Source organism: Cricetulus griseus, chromosome 2 (assembly GCF_003668045.3).
Source record: "Cricetulus griseus strain 17A/GY chromosome 2, alternate assembly CriGri-PICRH-1.0, whole genome shotgun sequence".
NCBI classification, from domain to species: Eukaryota; Metazoa; Chordata; class Mammalia; order Rodentia; family Cricetidae; genus Cricetulus; species Cricetulus griseus.
This window is the reverse complement of record NC_048595.1, coordinates 132,243,319-132,263,076: the sequence shown is the minus strand read 5'-3', so window position 1 is coordinate 132,263,076 and position 19,758 is coordinate 132,243,319. Positions and strand designations below refer to the sequence as shown.

General features: G+C 34.9%; 1 protein-coding gene across 1 annotated transcript in view; it reads left to right on the top strand.

Moving 5' to 3' along the window:
• Window positions 1–19,758, top strand: part of Cnbd1 (cyclic nucleotide binding domain containing 1) — a 358,967-nt gene that overhangs the window by 238,950 nt on the left and 100,259 nt on the right. The window contains exons 7-8 of the mRNA XM_035439974.1: window positions 3,304–3,441; window positions 4,921–5,053. Coding sequence (XP_035295865.1) covers window positions 3,304–3,441; window positions 4,921–5,053 — 271 coding nt within the window. The remainder of the gene's footprint in view (window positions 1–3,303; window positions 3,442–4,920; window positions 5,054–19,758) is intronic.

Genomic DNA, 19,758 nt, shown 5'->3' with positions numbered 1-19,758 from the left:
ATCTTATTTTACATACCAATCCCTGTTTTCTCTCCTTCCTGTCCTCCCATTCTTCCAACCAACCCCACATCCCACTCTCCATCCACTCCTCAGGGAGTGTGAGGCCTCCCATGGGGGCCTGGATAGTCTATGGGGCATCTGGCAGTGGAACCATATTCATAGTGCATGAATGGGCTTTGGGATCCCATTCCTTATGAAGTGATACTCTTTCAGCCTAGATAAAAGGGTGAGGGCCTAGGTCCTACCCCAAATATAGAACCTAAACTTTTTTATATATGAAAAAGAATCAATCAGGTCTACTTTAAATCATTAGGGTACATATCCATTCATCAATAGTCTATTTTTTCATATCAGAGGATTGAGGGCAGAAATGGATATATCACCTTTGGTCATCAACCAAACTTATCAAGAAGAGTATGCCAGCCAGTAATAACTGGGCTGCTTTTTTTCTTGTTCCCTAACCTTAAATGGTTCTGCATTCAAATATGTACCTTTCTAAAACTTTAGATTGTATTCTTGGAATTTTTTCCTGAAAGTTATTTAGCAAAAACATCTTAGTCTTTGTTAGTTTCAAATCTCTGCTTCAGCTGTGATGCACTCTGAGACCTGTGAACACATCTTTCAACATTAAGGTTAAAAGAATTTAAACTTGCTGGGCTACTGGGACTCAATTATTAATTGTTACCTTGAGTTACAATCCATGCATCTTCTTAGGTGAAACTCACAGACCATGACTGAAACATACCATTGCATTTATTTTTATTCATCAAAACTCTGCATAAACTATCATTATTATTATTATCAAATTAGACAGTACAGTTAGGGAGGTGTCATCTACTTGAAAATCCAAAGGTAAATATGCATAGTAGAACAGGATGTTTCCAAGAGATAAGCACACTATATTACAGGCAGTGGAGAACTCCCCATGTCCACTCACACCATGCTAAAGAGAGCTGCAGCAAACATGTAGAGACACAGAAGAATCAAAATTTATTCCAGGGTCTTTACTTCTGTGGCATTTCCTAAACAAGTTTGGCCTATTAGAGAATGCCCTTCTGGTGGGTTGTCACCTGTAACTTCAATTGCAACTTGCTGCTACTCTGACACGCCCACTGGCAGAAAGCCTTACAATTTCACAATTAATATTAAGAGCTCCAATGTCATTGATTAACTAATCAAGAAAGAAAGCATCCATAAGTTTTTAGAAGTCATGGAGAACTTCTTTTATAATGGCTTGCTAAGTAATTTGGACTAGCCAGCTTATAACAATTAGACATGCTGAGACACATGAGAGATAAAATATCTGCTTGAAATTCTTGGTAAATAACAGATTTGTAAGGAGAGAACTGGAAGAGCAAGCAGAACAATTAGGGTTCATCTCGTAACTCACAATGTGAGTTCTGAACATAGATCAACACATTCTTTATATGTGCCTTTATTTGAAAGGCTGAACTTCGCAATCACTGTCACTCACAGACCATGTTTCCCACATTTTTTTTTTTTTTGGATTCTTAATGGAGTTTTTGTCTGGTATTTGCTTCATGTTGTCTGTCCATTTTCCAATGTGTTCAACCCCCTTGTTTCTATTCCTTACACATTTATACATTTTAAGCACTAATTGCATGCTGTATATAAATTCAGTTTGATTTGCTTTATTCTATAAATAATCTATCTTTTCAGTAAATTTTATTTGTAGTTTTAATTTAGTTATTTTTCCTTCCAAAATATTTTTGTTCTTTTTTTTTTCCTTCATTTGTGTTCATCTTGTTAACTGTTCATCCTAAGGTGACTGACTTCTGCTGAGATCCTTTCTTCCTAAACTTAAACATGCATTTAAACATTTTATCTTCCTGTGTTGTTACTAGAACTTACATTAACTAGTCATTTGTGCCTCTTGTACTATGTGAAATTAGGAACACTCGCACATGCACATTGCAGAGCTAGACCGTTTCTGAAAACTTTCAAGATCACAGCTAAAAACTAACTTCCTGTTTCTTTCATGAATTAGTTGATGCAGGTTATCTTGTCTGCATTTTGCATGCCCAGTGTTCTTCAGAGTTCCTAGGCTTTAAGATCAACTCCAGTTTCTCATCTTTCATGGTAGTGAAAATTATTTTTTTTAATTTTTTAAATTTGAATTAGAAACAAGATTGTCTTACATGTCAATCCCAGTTCCCACTCCCTCCCCTTCTCCCCTACCACCCCCCAACTAATACCCTACCTATCATATATCACCCCAGGGAGGGTGAGGCCTTCCATAGGGGGTCATTAGAGAGAAAATGTGGTATATTTACACAATGGAGTACTACTCAGCAGAAAAAAACAATGGAATCTTGAAATTTGCAGGAAAATGGATGGAACTAGAAGAAAATATTCTGAGAGAGGTAACACAGTCACAAAAAGACAAACGTGGTATGTACTCACTCATAGGTAGTGAATCTTATGTTCTGTCCCACATCCTAACAAGCTCCAGAACTCAACTTCTCATGACCTCTTCCCAGTTAAAGCACTGGATCATTTTGACTTCAGCAGTGATTCTCTGGTTAAACATTCTCTATCTTTTGGGATTACTATGTCAAGCTCAAGTATTTATTTCATCAAGAAGTAAAAGAATCCTTCTTTTTCTGTATTTTACATACAATAGTGACTATGGCCCACCAAACAGTATCTTGAGTAGCCATATTTATTTGATGTTTTAAGGAAGTCCAATTCCTCATGTAAATGTACTACTTTTCCTTTATAATCTCTATAGTTCTTTCCATGTGCCTATGAATTGCTTCTTTTTACCATGGTAACCTATAGATTCTAGTGATAACATTCTCTGTTTAATATTTGTCTGTCATATATTAAATTAGATAACACTACATGAATACACGTATGGAATGATTTATCCATGACATAACACTGTATTCATTTGTCACTACAAACATACAAGGCTGTTAATAAAGGAGTTGTATATTTAGTATTTTTATCCTTCTTTCATCAAATAATTAGTTATGACTATATGCCAAATATGTTCTTGACTTAAAAGGCATGAGTGAATAAAAAAAAGCAAGATCCTTTCTTATGCCATTTTCTTGATTTTACCAAAAGACAGAAAATGTATTAAGAAAAAGGAATGCTTGGATATGCATGAATCATCCCTGAAAAGATGAGGGGACCTTTGTTTCATAGTACTAGAAGTACTAATGCAGTCTTTTTACAGGCCTACCTAGATTGTTCATACAATTCTCACTGCTATCTGTACGAGTAGGAGTCAATGAGCACTCCTGAAGTCTGCCTGCATCTTGATATTTTTCACAGCTGAGACAATGGGATACTTTTGGATCATTGGAAGCTGCCTCTCATACTGAAGAGAATGAACCTTCGTTTTCAGTTGTGACTGAAGAGGAGTGTGAAATCCTTAAAATTCCTGCAAAGGAGTATGAGAAGTTAAAATTGGTATGGTGTGCATGTCTATTTTACTTTTGAAATTTGACTTGATTCTAGAGATCATAAATTATGGCTTATTTGATGAAGAGCACTTCAGCAGCTTCTTTCAGTACCTGGCATGAAAGCCAGGGTCTCAGTGGGTGTGCATTATGACTCTCCTGCTTTTTATGAGTTTCAAATTCATTCATTCACTCATTCAGCAAATAGGTATTTTGTGTGTCAACACCATGCTGTTTGCTGGGGACACAAAATTATTGGACAGGCCACATTACTACTTCTTTCAAGATCTCAACAGTCTACACTAATTTTTCTTTAGAACCTGTGCTAGTCACTTTCTGCTATCTTAACACAGACCTAGACAAACCTTGGAAGATGAGATTTTAGTTAAGGAACCACCTCCATCAGGTAGAACTATGGGCATTGCTGTGGGGAATTTTCTTGATTGCTAGTTGAAATGGAGGGCCTACCTCACTGGTGGTCCCATTCCTGGACAGGTGGGCCTATGCAATATAAGAAAAGTAGCTGAGTAAGCTGGGAGAGCAAATCAGTAGGCAGCATTTTCCGATGGTCTTTGCTTCTGTTCCTGCCTCCAGGTTCCTGCCTTAAGCTTGTATCCTGTCTTCCCTAGATGATGGGCTGGAACTTGTAAACTGAAATAAATGTCCTCTTCAGATTGCTTTGGGTTACTTTGTTCATCAAAACAACATAGAAGCAAACTACAACAGAATGCTTGACATGCTATTTCAGAGCCATTCAAACTTGCAAAATCAGTACTGTGTGAAAGGTCATGTAAACTTCTGAGCATTCAGTTTTGCTGTTTAATAAAATTGGTTTATGCAAATTCATATTTTTCCTAGTCTAAACCAAAAATGCCCCATCCTTCTTTTAGAGGGTAGGGGAAGCTTATTTAATGAATTGGGTGCTCCCCATAGTCTTCCTGACGGGTTCTAAAGCAGTTCCAGATCACTCATGCTAAGAGGAGATGATATCTCCTTCTTCTTGCTTAGGATGTGAAAGAATAAGAGATTTCTTTTGATGTGGAGAACTCATAAACAGACAACTTTCTCAGAATTCACAGTTTCTTCTCTTACTAAATATCAATATGTGTGAATTTCAGAATGGTTTGATTAAAGAAATTTCCTTGATTTCTTGTTTTCCCTCATCAGAATCAATTACACACACACACACACACACACACACACACACACACACACACACACACACAGAGTTTTGAGTTATCTATAACAGCTTTAGTATAAGTTAATATTTATAGACATTTAAAGCAGTATGGAACAAAGTGAGAATGTTGGAAAAATCTGAAAATTTCACTATAGATATTGGCCATAGTGATAGTCAAATACTATTCAAATTTATCTTATCCTGAATCTTATCCTGTTACTTTTCCTTTTCTGCCATTTTTCTATTTGTTAGTTTTGTTCATTTTAAAATTATTTAGTTTTGAAATCTGATAATGGCATTCTTTTTCAGGCAAAAGTAAAACGTGAAATTATGCGAAAGTTGAAATTAATCCGCAGGTGTCCTTTTTATGAAAACTGGCCTACTTTGTCCATTTGTGATTTAGTTTCACTTAGTAAATGGAAAATATTTCCTCCAGGTCAAGGTAAGTTTAGTTCAGTTTTAAACTAGTTTTTTTCACATAAATTATGTTATTGGGATTTGTAATTCTTTGTAGTTTCAATACTTTTTCATATAGGCATTTTCTTATTTAGCAAATTATTACCTATGAATTGGATATTTAGATTCATTCATTTTTTTAGTTAAAAAATGAACACATTTTAAAGAACAGCTTCAGTGCAACCCTGCATGAAAGCATAGATAGTACTGAGTCCTCTCATAACCTGTTCGAGCCAAGTAGATGAGGGAGGACAATGGAGGAAGACATATGGAAGTGTGCCTGAGATTTTCTGTTTTGAGGAAGGAACATTTTTGTCCTACCAGAGATAGACTCTAGCATCAGAATGAGCAGTGAGGCCTCATATTACTCTCCCCTCAAACTATGGTGGAATAACACCCAGCTCACTATATTAGGAAAACCCTTTCAAGAAAAACCACTACCCCAAAGCCCCCAGAGCTACATTGGCTGTGAGGTTAATTTCAAATTAGACTGATAGAAAGCTCCCACAAGTTTGATTATGTTATAAATCTTAGAAAATGGCTAACAAATCCTTGGAAGGAGTCACTAGTTAACAGGAAAGTGAATTTCAGCATAGCAAAATACAGAATATTTCTGATGCTGTACTATAAGAAAAAAACTATCATGAGAGAAAATCTGAGGCTTCAAAGCACAAAAGCACTATAAAACCATTAGAATTTGATAAATTTCTTTTTAGTGTTCATATTTACAATATAATTTCCTAAAACATATGGTTTAAACTGTGCTGCATGCATATTAAATATGTCTTGCTTGTGAAAATTATTATTAACAATATTAAAATTAGAAACAATAACATTAATATTAACAACATCAAATAATGCATTAATATTAATAATATCAGCATTATTAAAACTATAAAAATTAGACACAAGGGGGTTGGCCTAGGCCCTAGCCCAAAGGATATGACAGACTTTGGAGACCCTATAAGGAAGGCCTCACCCTCCCTGGGGAGCAGAAATGATATGGGATAGGTAGGGTGTCAGTTGGGGTTGGGGTGTCAAGGAGGGTGTGGAGGGGGACCTGGGATTGGCATGTAAAATAATCTTTCTAATTAAAAAAATTTAAATCCTGAAAAAATTATTAATATTAATATTGAATGATTACATAGTCCTAGATACTAGACCACCAGCCAGGGAAGAGATTAATAATATTGAATTGTTGTGCATGAAGCACTTTACTAACAATGTATGAAAACAAAGTTTTTATTCAAATATGTGGAAAACAAGTAGCAAACTAAATTATAAAATTGTCAGTTTAACTTTCCTAAATTTGGTATAATTATTATAGAGAAATACTTGATAAATGTGAATACTTTGGATTTATCATATTAGATTTCCTTCTTTATATCCTATGTATCAAATATTGCTCATAAGCTTACTCTCAATGGCTAGGCTGTCGCAAAGTAATATCCCAGTCTATTATTCTAGTAACAACTTATATGATCAAAAGATGAAAAGAAACCAAGCTTAAGCTGTTTGAAATGATGTGAACAAAATATTCTGGAATGTGGAGGACACTATGTTCTATGACTTTACAACATTTAGTTATTATTAACAATGTTTCTCAAATTAAAACATGGTTCTAAAATATTTTAATTTCATATTAAAGAACTACAATGCACTAGACAAAGCACTTTTCAAAGACTTGGGTGTCTTGAAAAGTAGTTAAACTATATACTGTATTAGACACTTTGTTATTGAAAAAGTAAAAATAACATTACTAAGTGTATATATATATATATATATGTATATATATATATATATATATATATATATAAAGTTAGGGCATGATTTACATGGGTTTAGAAAAATTTATCTCCCTTAGATAAGAATGACAAATCTTCCCGTAAATCCCTTTCAGTACAAACATACTATGGTTCTTTAAATAAACTGATCTAGGTTAGGAATATATTCCATCAAAGTAATCCCATCTGTTTACAGTAATGAACAATATATCAAATAAAAGCATCACATGTGTTACTTCTTGACTTACAACTTATACTGGATTACTATCAGAAAACAAACTTATAGCTGAAATTAAACTTCCTTTTTCTGACTTTAAAATTAGAAATAAATGATTTCCAAAGCATACAAATTGTGTTTTGTTCTTACTTTAAAGATGTTTATTAGATAAAGTTTCAGAGATTCAGTTAATTTTTCAAAAGCTTAATCAATTTACGACTTATCTTTGGCTGTTTCTTTTCAGCTCCCCATAGCTTCCTGCATTGTGGCTTCATACATGAAGGGTTCTGATTACTATGAACCCTAGGGTTGCTTGTAATTTTGTGCTGTTATTATTTTTCAAAATGTGACTCATAACTAGCTTATCCTACTAACCAAGCTGTTCCAACATATATGATATGCATATATAAGGATAATAAATTAACTTGACAATGGTTACTATCTTGCTTCTATTGGTAGGTAATCTTCATTTTTTTCTCCAGTACTACTTGACATAAATATAACTTGAGACACTGAAAAAATCTGTAACTATCAGTTTACTTCTAAAAGACAAAATATATGGAAGTAATAATGGCAAAAAACTGAAATAATATCTAGTCTCCTAAGGCCACAAGTGTTTCAAGCATCAGATATATGTTTTGAAGGTTTGTCTCAAGAATAGCTGCAGTTCTAGTCTTGGAAATACATGAAAGTTCTGGCATAGGTATTTTACACATCAGTGAGTCATCAGCTGATCAAAGATCTTGGTTCCAAGGATCCATACTCACACCCCAAGGAATCATTAGTCTGGAACCTCTGATTGTTTAGATTTTTTTAGAATTTTATTCATATATACAATTTATATTGATAATACCCACGTCCACCCCTTACTGCCTTTTCTAACTCCTCTGCTGCCTTCTGTGGCCATATCCTCTTTCAAATTTCATGTCTTCTTTGTATGTTGCTTAATCCAATGAGTAACTTAATTCTGCCCTATGTTTAGATATTTATGCCTTCCAGTGGAGCATAGACAACTTGTCAGGGTGTACACTGCTCAAGAAAACTGACTCTCTCTCTTTCAACAGCTATTCATAACTGAAAGCACCTCTACTAAGGGTGGGTCTCCTCTTCCCCACGCTGACTGTCTTGATCTTTTGCAGGTACTGTGAGGAAAATCACAGATTCTTTGAGTTCTTGATGGAATGGCCTGTCATGTTCAGAAGGTGCTGTTTTTCATCATTCATTCCAGTCTCTGGCTTTCATATACTTTCTACTTCCCTTTCAGTGATGTTACCTATACCTTGAGGGGATGAAGTATGATATGGGTGACCCATTTAAGGCTACAGAATCTCTGGTCCCCTATTCCCTACAGAGTCATGATTCTCTGTAATAACCTCTATCTGCTACAAAAGAAGCTCCTTTGATTAGGGATGAGAGGTGCGATAATCTATGAGTATAAGAATATGGATTTACAGCAGTGGTTTTCAACCCACCTAATGCAGGGACCCTTTAATACAGTTCCTCATGTTGTGATGACTCCAACCATTAAATTATTTCATTGCTACTTCATTCCTGTAATTTTGCTAGTGTATGAATCATAATGTAAATACCACCCCTGACTCTTGAGAACCACTGATTTAGACAGTATTTGGGCAGTGTATTAATTTGGCATAATGGTAGTAGTAAGATTTTCTTTAATGTGTATAAAATCGCCAGCCCCAGATTCTTGGCTAGGTTTTGCAGTACCAGATAGGAGGTCCTTGTTGTTCAACAGGCCTTCAGTCTAATTAGACAGCTGTTTTTCATTCCCTAACAGGTTAATTTCCCAACTACATTCTTAGGCATGTCTTGAAAAGCCAGTGGTGCAGTTCACATAATTTATAGCTGTCTTGCAGTGGTGATAGTACTTCTCTGCTCCTGGTCCAAATAGCACCTCCAGACACTATAAACATCTAGCTGTCATGGAAAAGGTTTCTAGGTAAGCAGGAGCTTGATTTTTCCAGGTCCTATAACTGAAGTGTGTAGTATCTTCAGTACTGGTCTCTTGCCCTCAGGTTCTGTAAAGTAAGCCAAGACAAACAGCAGGCATCTTTATTGTTTAGGCAGTGTCTCTTGGACCCTCTTGATCAACACATTGAAGTAGAATAGCCTATGCTTGCTACTGGGATTTTTAATCTCTTTCACTCCATTCTTTCTTTACTGGTCAGTTTCCATTAAGTTATTTCTAACATAACATTATAATTTTTTGATCACTGTGAGCTGTGTTTTTAAAATGGTTGTCCTAAAGTTTTGTAATATGTATCTCAATTTAGCTTAATGTACTTCAATTGTTCCTAATTCTAGATACATCTAAAATGTTACTCTATGGCTCTTTTTAAACTTTCTTTGTATGTGATTACTTTTATTTATATTGTATATACATGTAGTAAGCAAAATAATAATTTCATTATTGTTATTGTTGTTATAATTTCTAAAGAAATATAACAGACCTTATAATGGCAGCACATATCTTTAACCCCCACACTCATTAGTTAGAGGCAGGCATATTTCAAAATATATGCAAAAAAAGTCAAATACATTTTTATAGTGCTTATTGCATTATGTGATTTTGATAATACTTTTCTAGTTCTCTTAATTTATCCCTGTGGTTCTGAGTTATCATTTAGTGTCTTTTTTTGTAATCTGTTTGCTCCTCTTTCCTATGTAGCTATTGGCATATTTCATTACATTTTCATTTGTTAGAGAGGAAATATTTGTACATACTACTTTATTCACTAACTCATTAAATTAGATAACAGAAGACAAATATTAATCTGTCCTTTTTTTCACAACTATATTCTTGCCTTTAGTGGTATATGGTGGGGGATGATTTAAGTAGTTCCAAATTACTAAACCACCTGAGGCCACTTGCTTCAACCCAAGTGGACATTCCTTTTAGAGGGTTTAGAAGAAAAACAGATTCATCTGTTTATCTTCTGGTTACTTTTTAAAAAAATCTCTTGTTTGCTTTTATGAGGTGCATTTGATCATGATGCTTGTACATGGTAAGAATATCACACCACTATCTTCTGTCTTCCACTGTCATTTCTGGCATGAGAGCAGCTGTGAGTCCCATTGGTATTTGTGTGTGCATGGGGAGATTTTCTCTCCTGTCAATTTCAAATTTTTATCTTCTATTTTATGCCAGTATTTTGCCACTTTAAATTCTTTGCACTCTGTTTTCTTTATCTCTTGTTCTTATCTGTGGTACCAGATTTGAAAATGTTTCTTGTAGTCATCTGCTTAGAAAATAACCTGTTTCCCATTCATTGGTAAAATTTTAGAAGTTCACATTTCAGTGTAATTCGGTCTTCTCATGTCTACCCCTGTGTCAGTCAAAGTTGACATTCATTGTCAGTATGTGTGTAATTGTCTAGCTGATCCTCTGCTTGTCATTCTTCCTTCCTGAAGGTCCCAAATATTCATACGCAAAATCACTCATTATTAAGAGTTTTTAAGACGAATTTAGGATATGCTACTGTCTCTTCATGTAGATCACTTTATTTACTATGTTAGAAGTTTGTAAACTTCTAAGATAGTAATTGAAACTGCACTTGTTTAAAATGCTCATGGAATATCATTTGCTTATTGCATATTCATTTTCTTATTTTAATGCAAAAACCATTTTTACCTTGAAAGTTATTTGAGATAGGTGTTGGTTCAAATTTGGCCCATTGAGTGAAATTTTACAAAATGTGTTCTACTTCAGAAGCCATAAGACTATTAAAAATTTGTTACCTTATGGGCAATTTTCCCAGTAGGCTTCACATTTTTTTCTGGATTTGACTCATTCATTTGTCTTTTTCAGTAGACAAAATTGTACCTAAGATTTGTAGGGCTTTTAAAATTGTTGATGAATGGCAGTGATCATGGGCAGGTCTTTTGTTTAGAGAAAATTATGATTTATTACTTTGCAAAGAAAATAATTGAACCCCTTGCTGGTCATTTAATATAGGTTCTTTTAGCCCTTAGTATGATTTTTTTCAAGGAATTAGTTTTACCGATCAAATCCTTTTTTAGCCTCTTCATTGAATCTTTCTAGGTTTTACATCATACTCCCAAATTCTGTTCATTTCCCCGTCTCCCCATATTCCCCTACCCCTGTTGCATTTCCCCATAAAAGAAAACAAAGTAAGCAAGCAAACAAATAAAATCAAGAACAAAAAAACTCCCAATAAACAAAACCAGGCCAAACCACACCAGAAAATCTCTGTTTCTTCTTATTTCTTGACTCTCCATCACCTCTTTAGCCCTCCTGACAGCAATTGAGACTTTGTTATTTCATATTATATACCCACTTTGTACCATCAGCTTGAATGGAAATTTCATGCAATAAGTCATTGGTCTGGTTCAATGTCTCTGGTTTTTGGTACATCATCCTCACTGGCTTTCCACCTGAGCTCTTCTGGGATATTCTGTGTCTTTGAGATTTTGTGAACATTGTTCCACAGGAAAAGTCCCTTCACGAGCTCCTTGCTGATCAAATCTTAAGACTCCCTCATAGGTGCTTTTGTTTCCAAAGTCCTCTATGCAAACATATTGCTATTTTACTTTTTCATTACAAATTTATATCATTAGAAAGGATTAGTAGAGATCTGTCATTGTAATGAATTTCCTATTGAGAATTCTGAAAATCCACAATGTTTAAACACAACAAAGGCGAATGAAACCCAAATTGGATATGAAATGCTGTTAAGTAACATAAGCACTTGCATGGGCTTAATAACATTAGGTAAACAGTGTCTGAAAGTATATTCTCACCATGAAATCAGCAATAATAAAAACTTGTAGAATTTAACAAATATCCAACTTCATTTTCATTCATTCTATTGAATGAAGATCTGATTGTCAGTGATGGGTTGAGATCTTGAGAACTGTAGGACAGTTCTTTTTCTTTTTCTTTTTCTTTTTCTTTTTCTTTTTCTCTTTCTTTTTCTTTTTCTTTCAAGTCCAGATAGGAGCATGTTGGTCCTGGTCCTAGGATTAGCTTTCACACAACAGTGTGAGAAGAGTAATTGACAGCAATGAGGTTTCTTTTACTCACTACTTTGAGTGGCCTTTTCCACTGTTGGTTTTACTTATTTACTGTGTTCTATTGAAATCAAATTTCATGACATTCCTGGAGCTCCCTAATACTGTGCAATCAACTCATTTACAGAGGGAGTCCATTGTCTGTAACTAAAAATTGAAAGCTATGAGAGGGTTAACTATTTTGTCAAAGACAACCTCCAGAAGTATTTATCAGAATATTATCATTGATTTGTGTTAATTATTATTTTTATTTGAACACCTGTTGTGTCTGATATACTACACTAATTGCCTTTATGGCAATGAAATGTATCTTAAAATCAAATATTATGTAGCAACAAATTATTCATTACTACAGACTTTGCATTTTGATTTCAAAGATTTAGTAGTTGAAAAAGATATGGAGTGTAACTTAAAACTGATGAGGTGTATTACAAATATTATCCATTAAAATCATGTTTAATAGCTCATACTATATCCTCTGAATATTAGTTGAATATTAGTTGATTGCTTTCCAAAAGACAGTAAAAACAAAATGAAAGTGGGGATTTATTTGTTTGGCCACATTTGGAAAGTAAATGTTCTGGAATAACCATCTAGGCTAGAAAAGTAACATTACATAGTTTGCAGATCTTAACTGAGAAAACTGATAAAACAACCCAACTTACAGGCTAGGTATAGCCTAGTGGTAGAGTACTTATATAATTTGAGTTCATTCTCCACCACTGTAAAAGAAGAGAGACTCAGCAAAAAGAACCCAAGCCAGGTGCTTCTTACTGTCCAATGGATTTTAATGAAAAGAATATAATGTATCATTGCAAATGTACAATTCATATGATTCCATCTTATTTCATTATTTTACTAAAATGAAAAATGTTTTGATAACTGAAAAGATACAGAGTAAAAAAAAATAAGAGAAAAACTTCAGGCTGGTCAATATCAGTGACATTTGAATGTGCTGAGGCACCCAAAGCCAAAATGTTTAGCAATCGTTTCATGTAGTACACAGGCACAAAAGTCAGCGATCGCTAAGAATAGAGACATTAATGTGACAGGCATTTTAATTGCTCAGGGTTTTTTTTTAGAATATGCATTTTTGCATGTTCCTGGTGTATCTTAACATTGTTGGCTAGCAAGCTTCATTTGCAGGAACTTCAAAATTATTATTATTATTATTATTATTACTATTTATAACTGTTGTTGTTGTTATTGAGACAAGATCATGCATGCTATATAGTCCAGGCTGGCTGGCAGATTATTTATAGTCTGGACTATCTCTCTTGAACACTGAGATCACAGGCATGCCTTTGTATGTCTTTCTGTTCTGGTTTTAAACCTCAACCATACTACATTTTCCTGGACAGATACACAGGGATGTGGATGCCCATGAACACACTCCAATCTCCTACCAGGACAGGATTTGAAAACACAGGGGTAAATGAACTTACCTGCCACCTGCTGAGGAAGGACAGTGTTTTCTTCAGTATTTCCTAGAAATACTAAATTTAAAAATGCCCTTATCTGTGCTTTGTGAGTTTAATCCATTATTTACATGATCCTGGAAAGTTGCTATTTCCAAAGATAAAATTGAGTTTTCTCAATGGCTTATACACATATATTTGATAATTTTATTCCATTATGAATCTTGCATGTATTTTAAACTCTGAAACTTAAAAAAACATGATTTTATTTCCTTTTTCTTCCTTTGGCCACTAAAATACAAACATGTTTTTGATGTGACATCTGAAAATGCCCTTACAGATGCTGACATGAACCTGCTATTTTTATTTTCAGTGTTACATATTCCTGTGTCAGTATTTATTTATGGAATTATGGTAAAATTGTCACTAAACGATAAAATTCTGGATCTGAACATCTTTATTACCTTATCATATAAATATTCATTATTAATTGGGTATAATTTAGTGTTTTACATTGTTCTTTTGTGGCACAATATTATTATCTGTCAAAAATCTTTCTTTCCCTCCTCCTCTGTTCTCTCCCTCCTGCCTTAGTTTTTAAAAAAGAGCTCCATTGTGTGTGCTCAGGCTAATTTGACACTCTGATCCTCCTGCCTCAGTCTCTGTAGGATTGGGACTTCAGGATTGACAACATCATGGAGACAGCCACTTTCATTCTGATACTATGGAGCATATATTCTTTTCCTCTTCTATCATTTGAAACATTTATTATGAAATCATGAAAGAAAGTTCTGCAGGAGTGGTAACTAGCAATAGAAATGTCTGATGAGTAGTTAAAATTTCAAAATATTCTATGGAAATAACTCTTACTAGTAACATTAAATAACCCCTAGGAACTGCTTCCTAATTCAATGTCGAAATAATGTGTATAGAAATATCCTGCAGAAAATATCTTTATCAGCTCTCCACTAGAGGGTTAGTGTCTATAGCATATAAAGAACACAAGAAAGTAAGCCTTAGAAATAAACAGCTCAGTAAAAAATTGGTGCATAAAATTAAATAGAGAGTTTTCAAAAGAAGAAATACAAATGACTGAGAAACATTCTTAAAGATATTCAACATCCTTAGCCATCAGCAAATACAAATTACAACTATTTTGAGATTATTGTGTTAATGGCTAAGATTCAAAGACCAAATGACCACAAATGCTGCTATAGTTATGAGGAAAGAGGAAAGAGGAATACGTAGTCACTGTTAATGAAATTGCAAAGTGGTCATCAATACTGAAATCAATGTGGAACTTCTCAAAAAGCTAAAAAACATATCTTTCATATGATCCAGTTATACTGCATATAGGCATATAAACAAAGGTCCCTATGTTCCATTATAGAGATACTAGCTCATCCATGTTCTTTGATGTTCTATTCATAAAAGCCAAGAAATAGATTATTTGATATATTTAGGTCATATTCAGCACAATGAAGCATTATTGAGTTAAGAAAGGTGAAGTTATCTGCAGCTACACTAGGGGGCACCTAATGCTGGGGGTCCACTCACTGGATCTAAACTCAGCAGAAGCCAAGACACCCAGAGACTTCCAAAGCCCTGGTAACAGTCCCACCTCAATCCAAGAGAAGAGGATAGACATCAGAGTATTGGAACTGTTTGCATCTACCAGAAGGGAACCCTGGTCCTGTACCCACCAGGAGAGAAAGAGACTCCTGCTACACACACTGGAAGAAAGGATGGGAAGAAGGCAATAAAAAAGCACATTAAACGACAGAAAAATCAATAGGACACCACCCACCACTAGAGACTAGGGACTCTACACCAGCAAGACTTCAACATCACAATGCAGATGAACCAAAGAGAATGACCTTAAAAACATTCATGAAAATGATAGAGGCCCTCAAAGAGGATATGAGAAAATACCTTAAAGAAATGGAAGAAAAAACAAACCAAAAAATACAAGATATCAACAAATCTTTTAAGGAACAGTTCAAGAGCTGAAAACTGAAACAGAGACAATGAAGAAAGCACAATCTGAGGGAATGCTGGAAATAGAAAAGCTAGGTAAATGATCAGGAACTACAGATGCAAGCATAACCAACAGAATACAAGAGATGGAAGAGAGAATCTCAGATACACTAGGGGAAATAGACTCATCAACAAAAGAAAATCTTAAGTCCAACAAATGCCTAACACAAAATATCCAGGAAATATGGGACACCGTGAAGAGACCAAACCTAAGAATAATAGGTATAGAAGAAGGTGAAGAAATCCAAATCAAAGTTGCAGAAAACATATTCAACAAAGTCATAGAAGAAAAGTTTCCCAACCTAAAGAAAAAAATACCAATGAAGTACACAAAGCCTACAGAACACCAAATAGACTGGACAAAAAAGGTCTCCTTGCCACATAATAATCAAAACCCCAAACATACAGAATAAAGACAAAATATTAAAAGCAGCAAAGTAAAAAGGTTAAGTAACATATAAAGACAAACCTATCAGAATTACACCTGACTTTTCCATGGAAATACTGAAAGGCAGAAGGTCCTGAATAGATATTCTGCCTGCACTAAGGGACCACCGATGCCAGCCCAGACTACTATACCCAGCAAAGCTTTCAGTCAATATAAATGGAAAAAACAAGATATTCCGTGACAAAACCAGATTCAAACAATACATATCCATCAATCCAGCCATACAGAAAGTTCTGGAAGGAAAACTGCAACCCAAGGAATTTAACTACAAACAGAAAAGTATAGACAATAGATATTCCCACTTTACCAACAGCCAAAGAAAAAAAGGGATTGAAACCCACACATAATTTTAACACCACCACCAAATAAAAAACAAATTAGAATGAACAATCAATGGTCATTAATATCCTTCAATATTAATGGTCTTAACTCTCCTATAAAAAGACACAGGTTAGTAGAATGAATGAAAAGACAGAATGCATCCTTTTACTGCATACAAGAAGTACTAAGAATTAAAGGCTGGGAAATGATTTTCCAATCAAATGGATACAAGAAACAAGCAGCAGGGATAGCAAACCTAATATCCAACAAATTGGACTTAAGCTAAAATCAATCAAAAGAGATGAAGGAGGTCACTTTTTACTCATCAAAGAGAAATCCTTCACGATGAAGTCACAATTCTGAACATTTATACCCCAAATACAAAGGCATCCACTTTCCTAAAAGAAACATTACTAAAACTCAAATCACACATAAAACCTCACACACTTATTGTGAGAGATTTCAACACCCCACTCTCACCACTGGACAGGAACAACAGGCAGAAACTGAACAAAGAAAGAAAGGAAATAATAGAAGTTATGGCCCAATTGGTCCTCACAGACATCTATAGAACATTCTGTCCAAATACAAAACAATATACCTTCTTCTCAGTGCCACATGAAACTTTCTCTAAAATCGACCATATTCTTTGCAACATAGCAAACCTCAAAAGTTAAAAAAAAAAACCCACCCTGTTTCTTATTAGACCACCATGTTTTTAAGTTAGAATTAAACAACACGAATTGCAGAAAACCTACAAACTCATGGAAATTAAGTAATTAAGTAATGCCCAGTTGCACAATTCCTGGGTCAAGGAAGAAATAAAAAAGAAATTAAAGATATACTAGAATTCAGTGAGAATGCAGACACACCATACCAAAACTTAGGGGACACTTTGAAAGCAGTGCTAAGAGGTAAGTTCATAGCATTAAGTGCCTACATAAAGAAAAAGGAGAATAATCACACTAGAGTACTAATAGTACAACTGAAAGTTCTAGAACACAAAGAAGCCAATACACCCCAGAGGAGCAAATGACAAAAAGAAATCAATGAAGTAGAAAGTAGGAGAACAATACAAGGAATTAATATAACAAAGTGCCGGTTCTTCAAGAAAATCAACAAGATAGACAAACCTTTATCCAAACCTACAAAACAGCAGAGAGTGAACATGCAAATTAATAAAATCAGGAATGAAGAGGGGAACATAACAACAAACACAGAGGAAATCCAGAGAATCATCAGGTCATACTTTGAAAACCTGTGTTCCTCAAAATTAGAAAATCTAAAGGAAATGGACAATTTTCTGGATAGATTTCACTTACCAAAATTAAATCAAGAACAGATAAACAACTTAAATAGACCTATAACCCCTAATGAAATAGAAGCATTCATCAAAAGTCTCCCAACCAAAAAAAAAAGCCCCAGGCTAGATGGCTTCAGTTCAGAATTCTACCAGAAATTCAATGAACAGCTAAAAACAAGTCTCCTCAATGTATTCCACACAATAGAAGCAGAAGGGTCATTACCAAACTCTTTCTATGAGGCCACAATAACCTTGATACCCAAGCCACACAAAGACACAACTAAGAAAGAGAACTACAGACCAATGCATGAACGTTGATGCAAAAATTCTCAACAAAATACTGGCAAATTGAATTGAGGAACAAATCAAAGAAATCACCCTCTATGATCAAGTAGGCTTCATCCCAGGGATGCAAGGATGGTTCAACATATGAAAATGTGTCAATGTAATCCACCATATAAACAGACTGAGGAAAACAACCACATGATCATCTCACTAGATGTCCAAAAAGCCTTTGACAAAATCCAACACCCCTTTATGTTAAAGGTCTTGGAGAGATCAGGGATAACAGGAACATACCTTAACATAATAAAAGCAATATACAGCAAGCCAACAGCCAACATCAAATTAAATGGAGAGTAACTTACTGCAATTCCTCTAAAATTGGGAGAAGACAAGGCTATCCACTCTCTCCATACCTCTCAAATATTGTCCTTTAAGTTCTAACTAGAGCAATAAGACAACAAAAAGAGATCAAGGGGATACAAATTGGAAAGGAAGAAGTCAAACTTTCACTATTTGCAGATGATATGATAGTCTACATGAGTGACCTGTAAAACTCTACAGGGAACTCCTACATCTGATAAACACCTTCAGCAACATGTCAGGATACAAGATTAACTAAAAAATATGTAGCCCTACTATATACAGTTGATATATGTGTGGAGAAAGAAATCAGAGAAACGTCACCCTTTTCAATTGCCACAAACAACATAAAATACCTTGGGGTAACACTAACCAAAAAGTGAAAGACCTGTACTGTAAGGATTTTGAGTCTCTAAAGTAAGAAATTAAAGAAGATACTAGAAAATGGAAGGATCTTCCATGTTCTTGGATAGGTAGGATCAACAAAGCAAAATTGGTAATCTTACCAAAAACAATCTACAGATTAAATGCAATCCCCATCAAAATCGCAGCTCAATTCTACACAGACCTTGAAAGAACAATTCTCAACTTTATATGGAAAAACAAAAAGACCTAGGATAGCCTAAACTACCCTGTACAATAAAGGAACTTCTGGAGGCATCACCATCCCTCATCTCAGGCTCTATTACAGAGCTATAGTCCTGAAAACAGCTTGGTATTGGCACAAAAACATACAGGTAGACAAATGGAATCTAGTTGAAAAGCCTGATATTTACTCACATACCTATGAACACTTGATTCTTGACAAAGCATCTAAAGCTCTACAATGGAAAAAAAAAAGCATCTTCAACAAATGGTGCTGGCATACCTGGATGCCAGCATGTAGGAGGCTGCAGATAGATCCATGTCTATCACCATGCACAAAACTTAAGTCCAAATGGATCAAAGACCTCAACATTAATCCAGCCACACTGAACATTTAAGAAGACAAAGTGGGGAATACCCTTGAATTAATTGGTACAGGAGACCGATTCCTAAACATTACACCAGTATCACAGACACTGAGATCAACGACTGATAAATGGGACCTCCTGAAACTGAGACGCTTCTGTAAGGCAAAGGACACTGTCAGCGAGACAAAACGGCAGCCCACAGAATGGGAAAATATATTCACCACCCCCACATCTGACAGAGGGCTGATCTCCAAAATATACAAAAACTCAAAAAGCTAGTCTCCAAAACACCAATCAAATCAAAAAGTGGGGTACAGAACTAAATAGACAATTCTCAATAGAGGAATCTAATATGGCTGAAAGACACATAAGAAAGTGTTCAAGATCCTTAGCCATCAGGGAAATGCAAATCAAAACAACTCTGAAATACCATCTTACTCCTCTTAGAATGGCTAAAATAAAATCACCAATGAGTTTGTCTTGGAGAGGATGTGGAGAACGGGGAACACTCCTCCA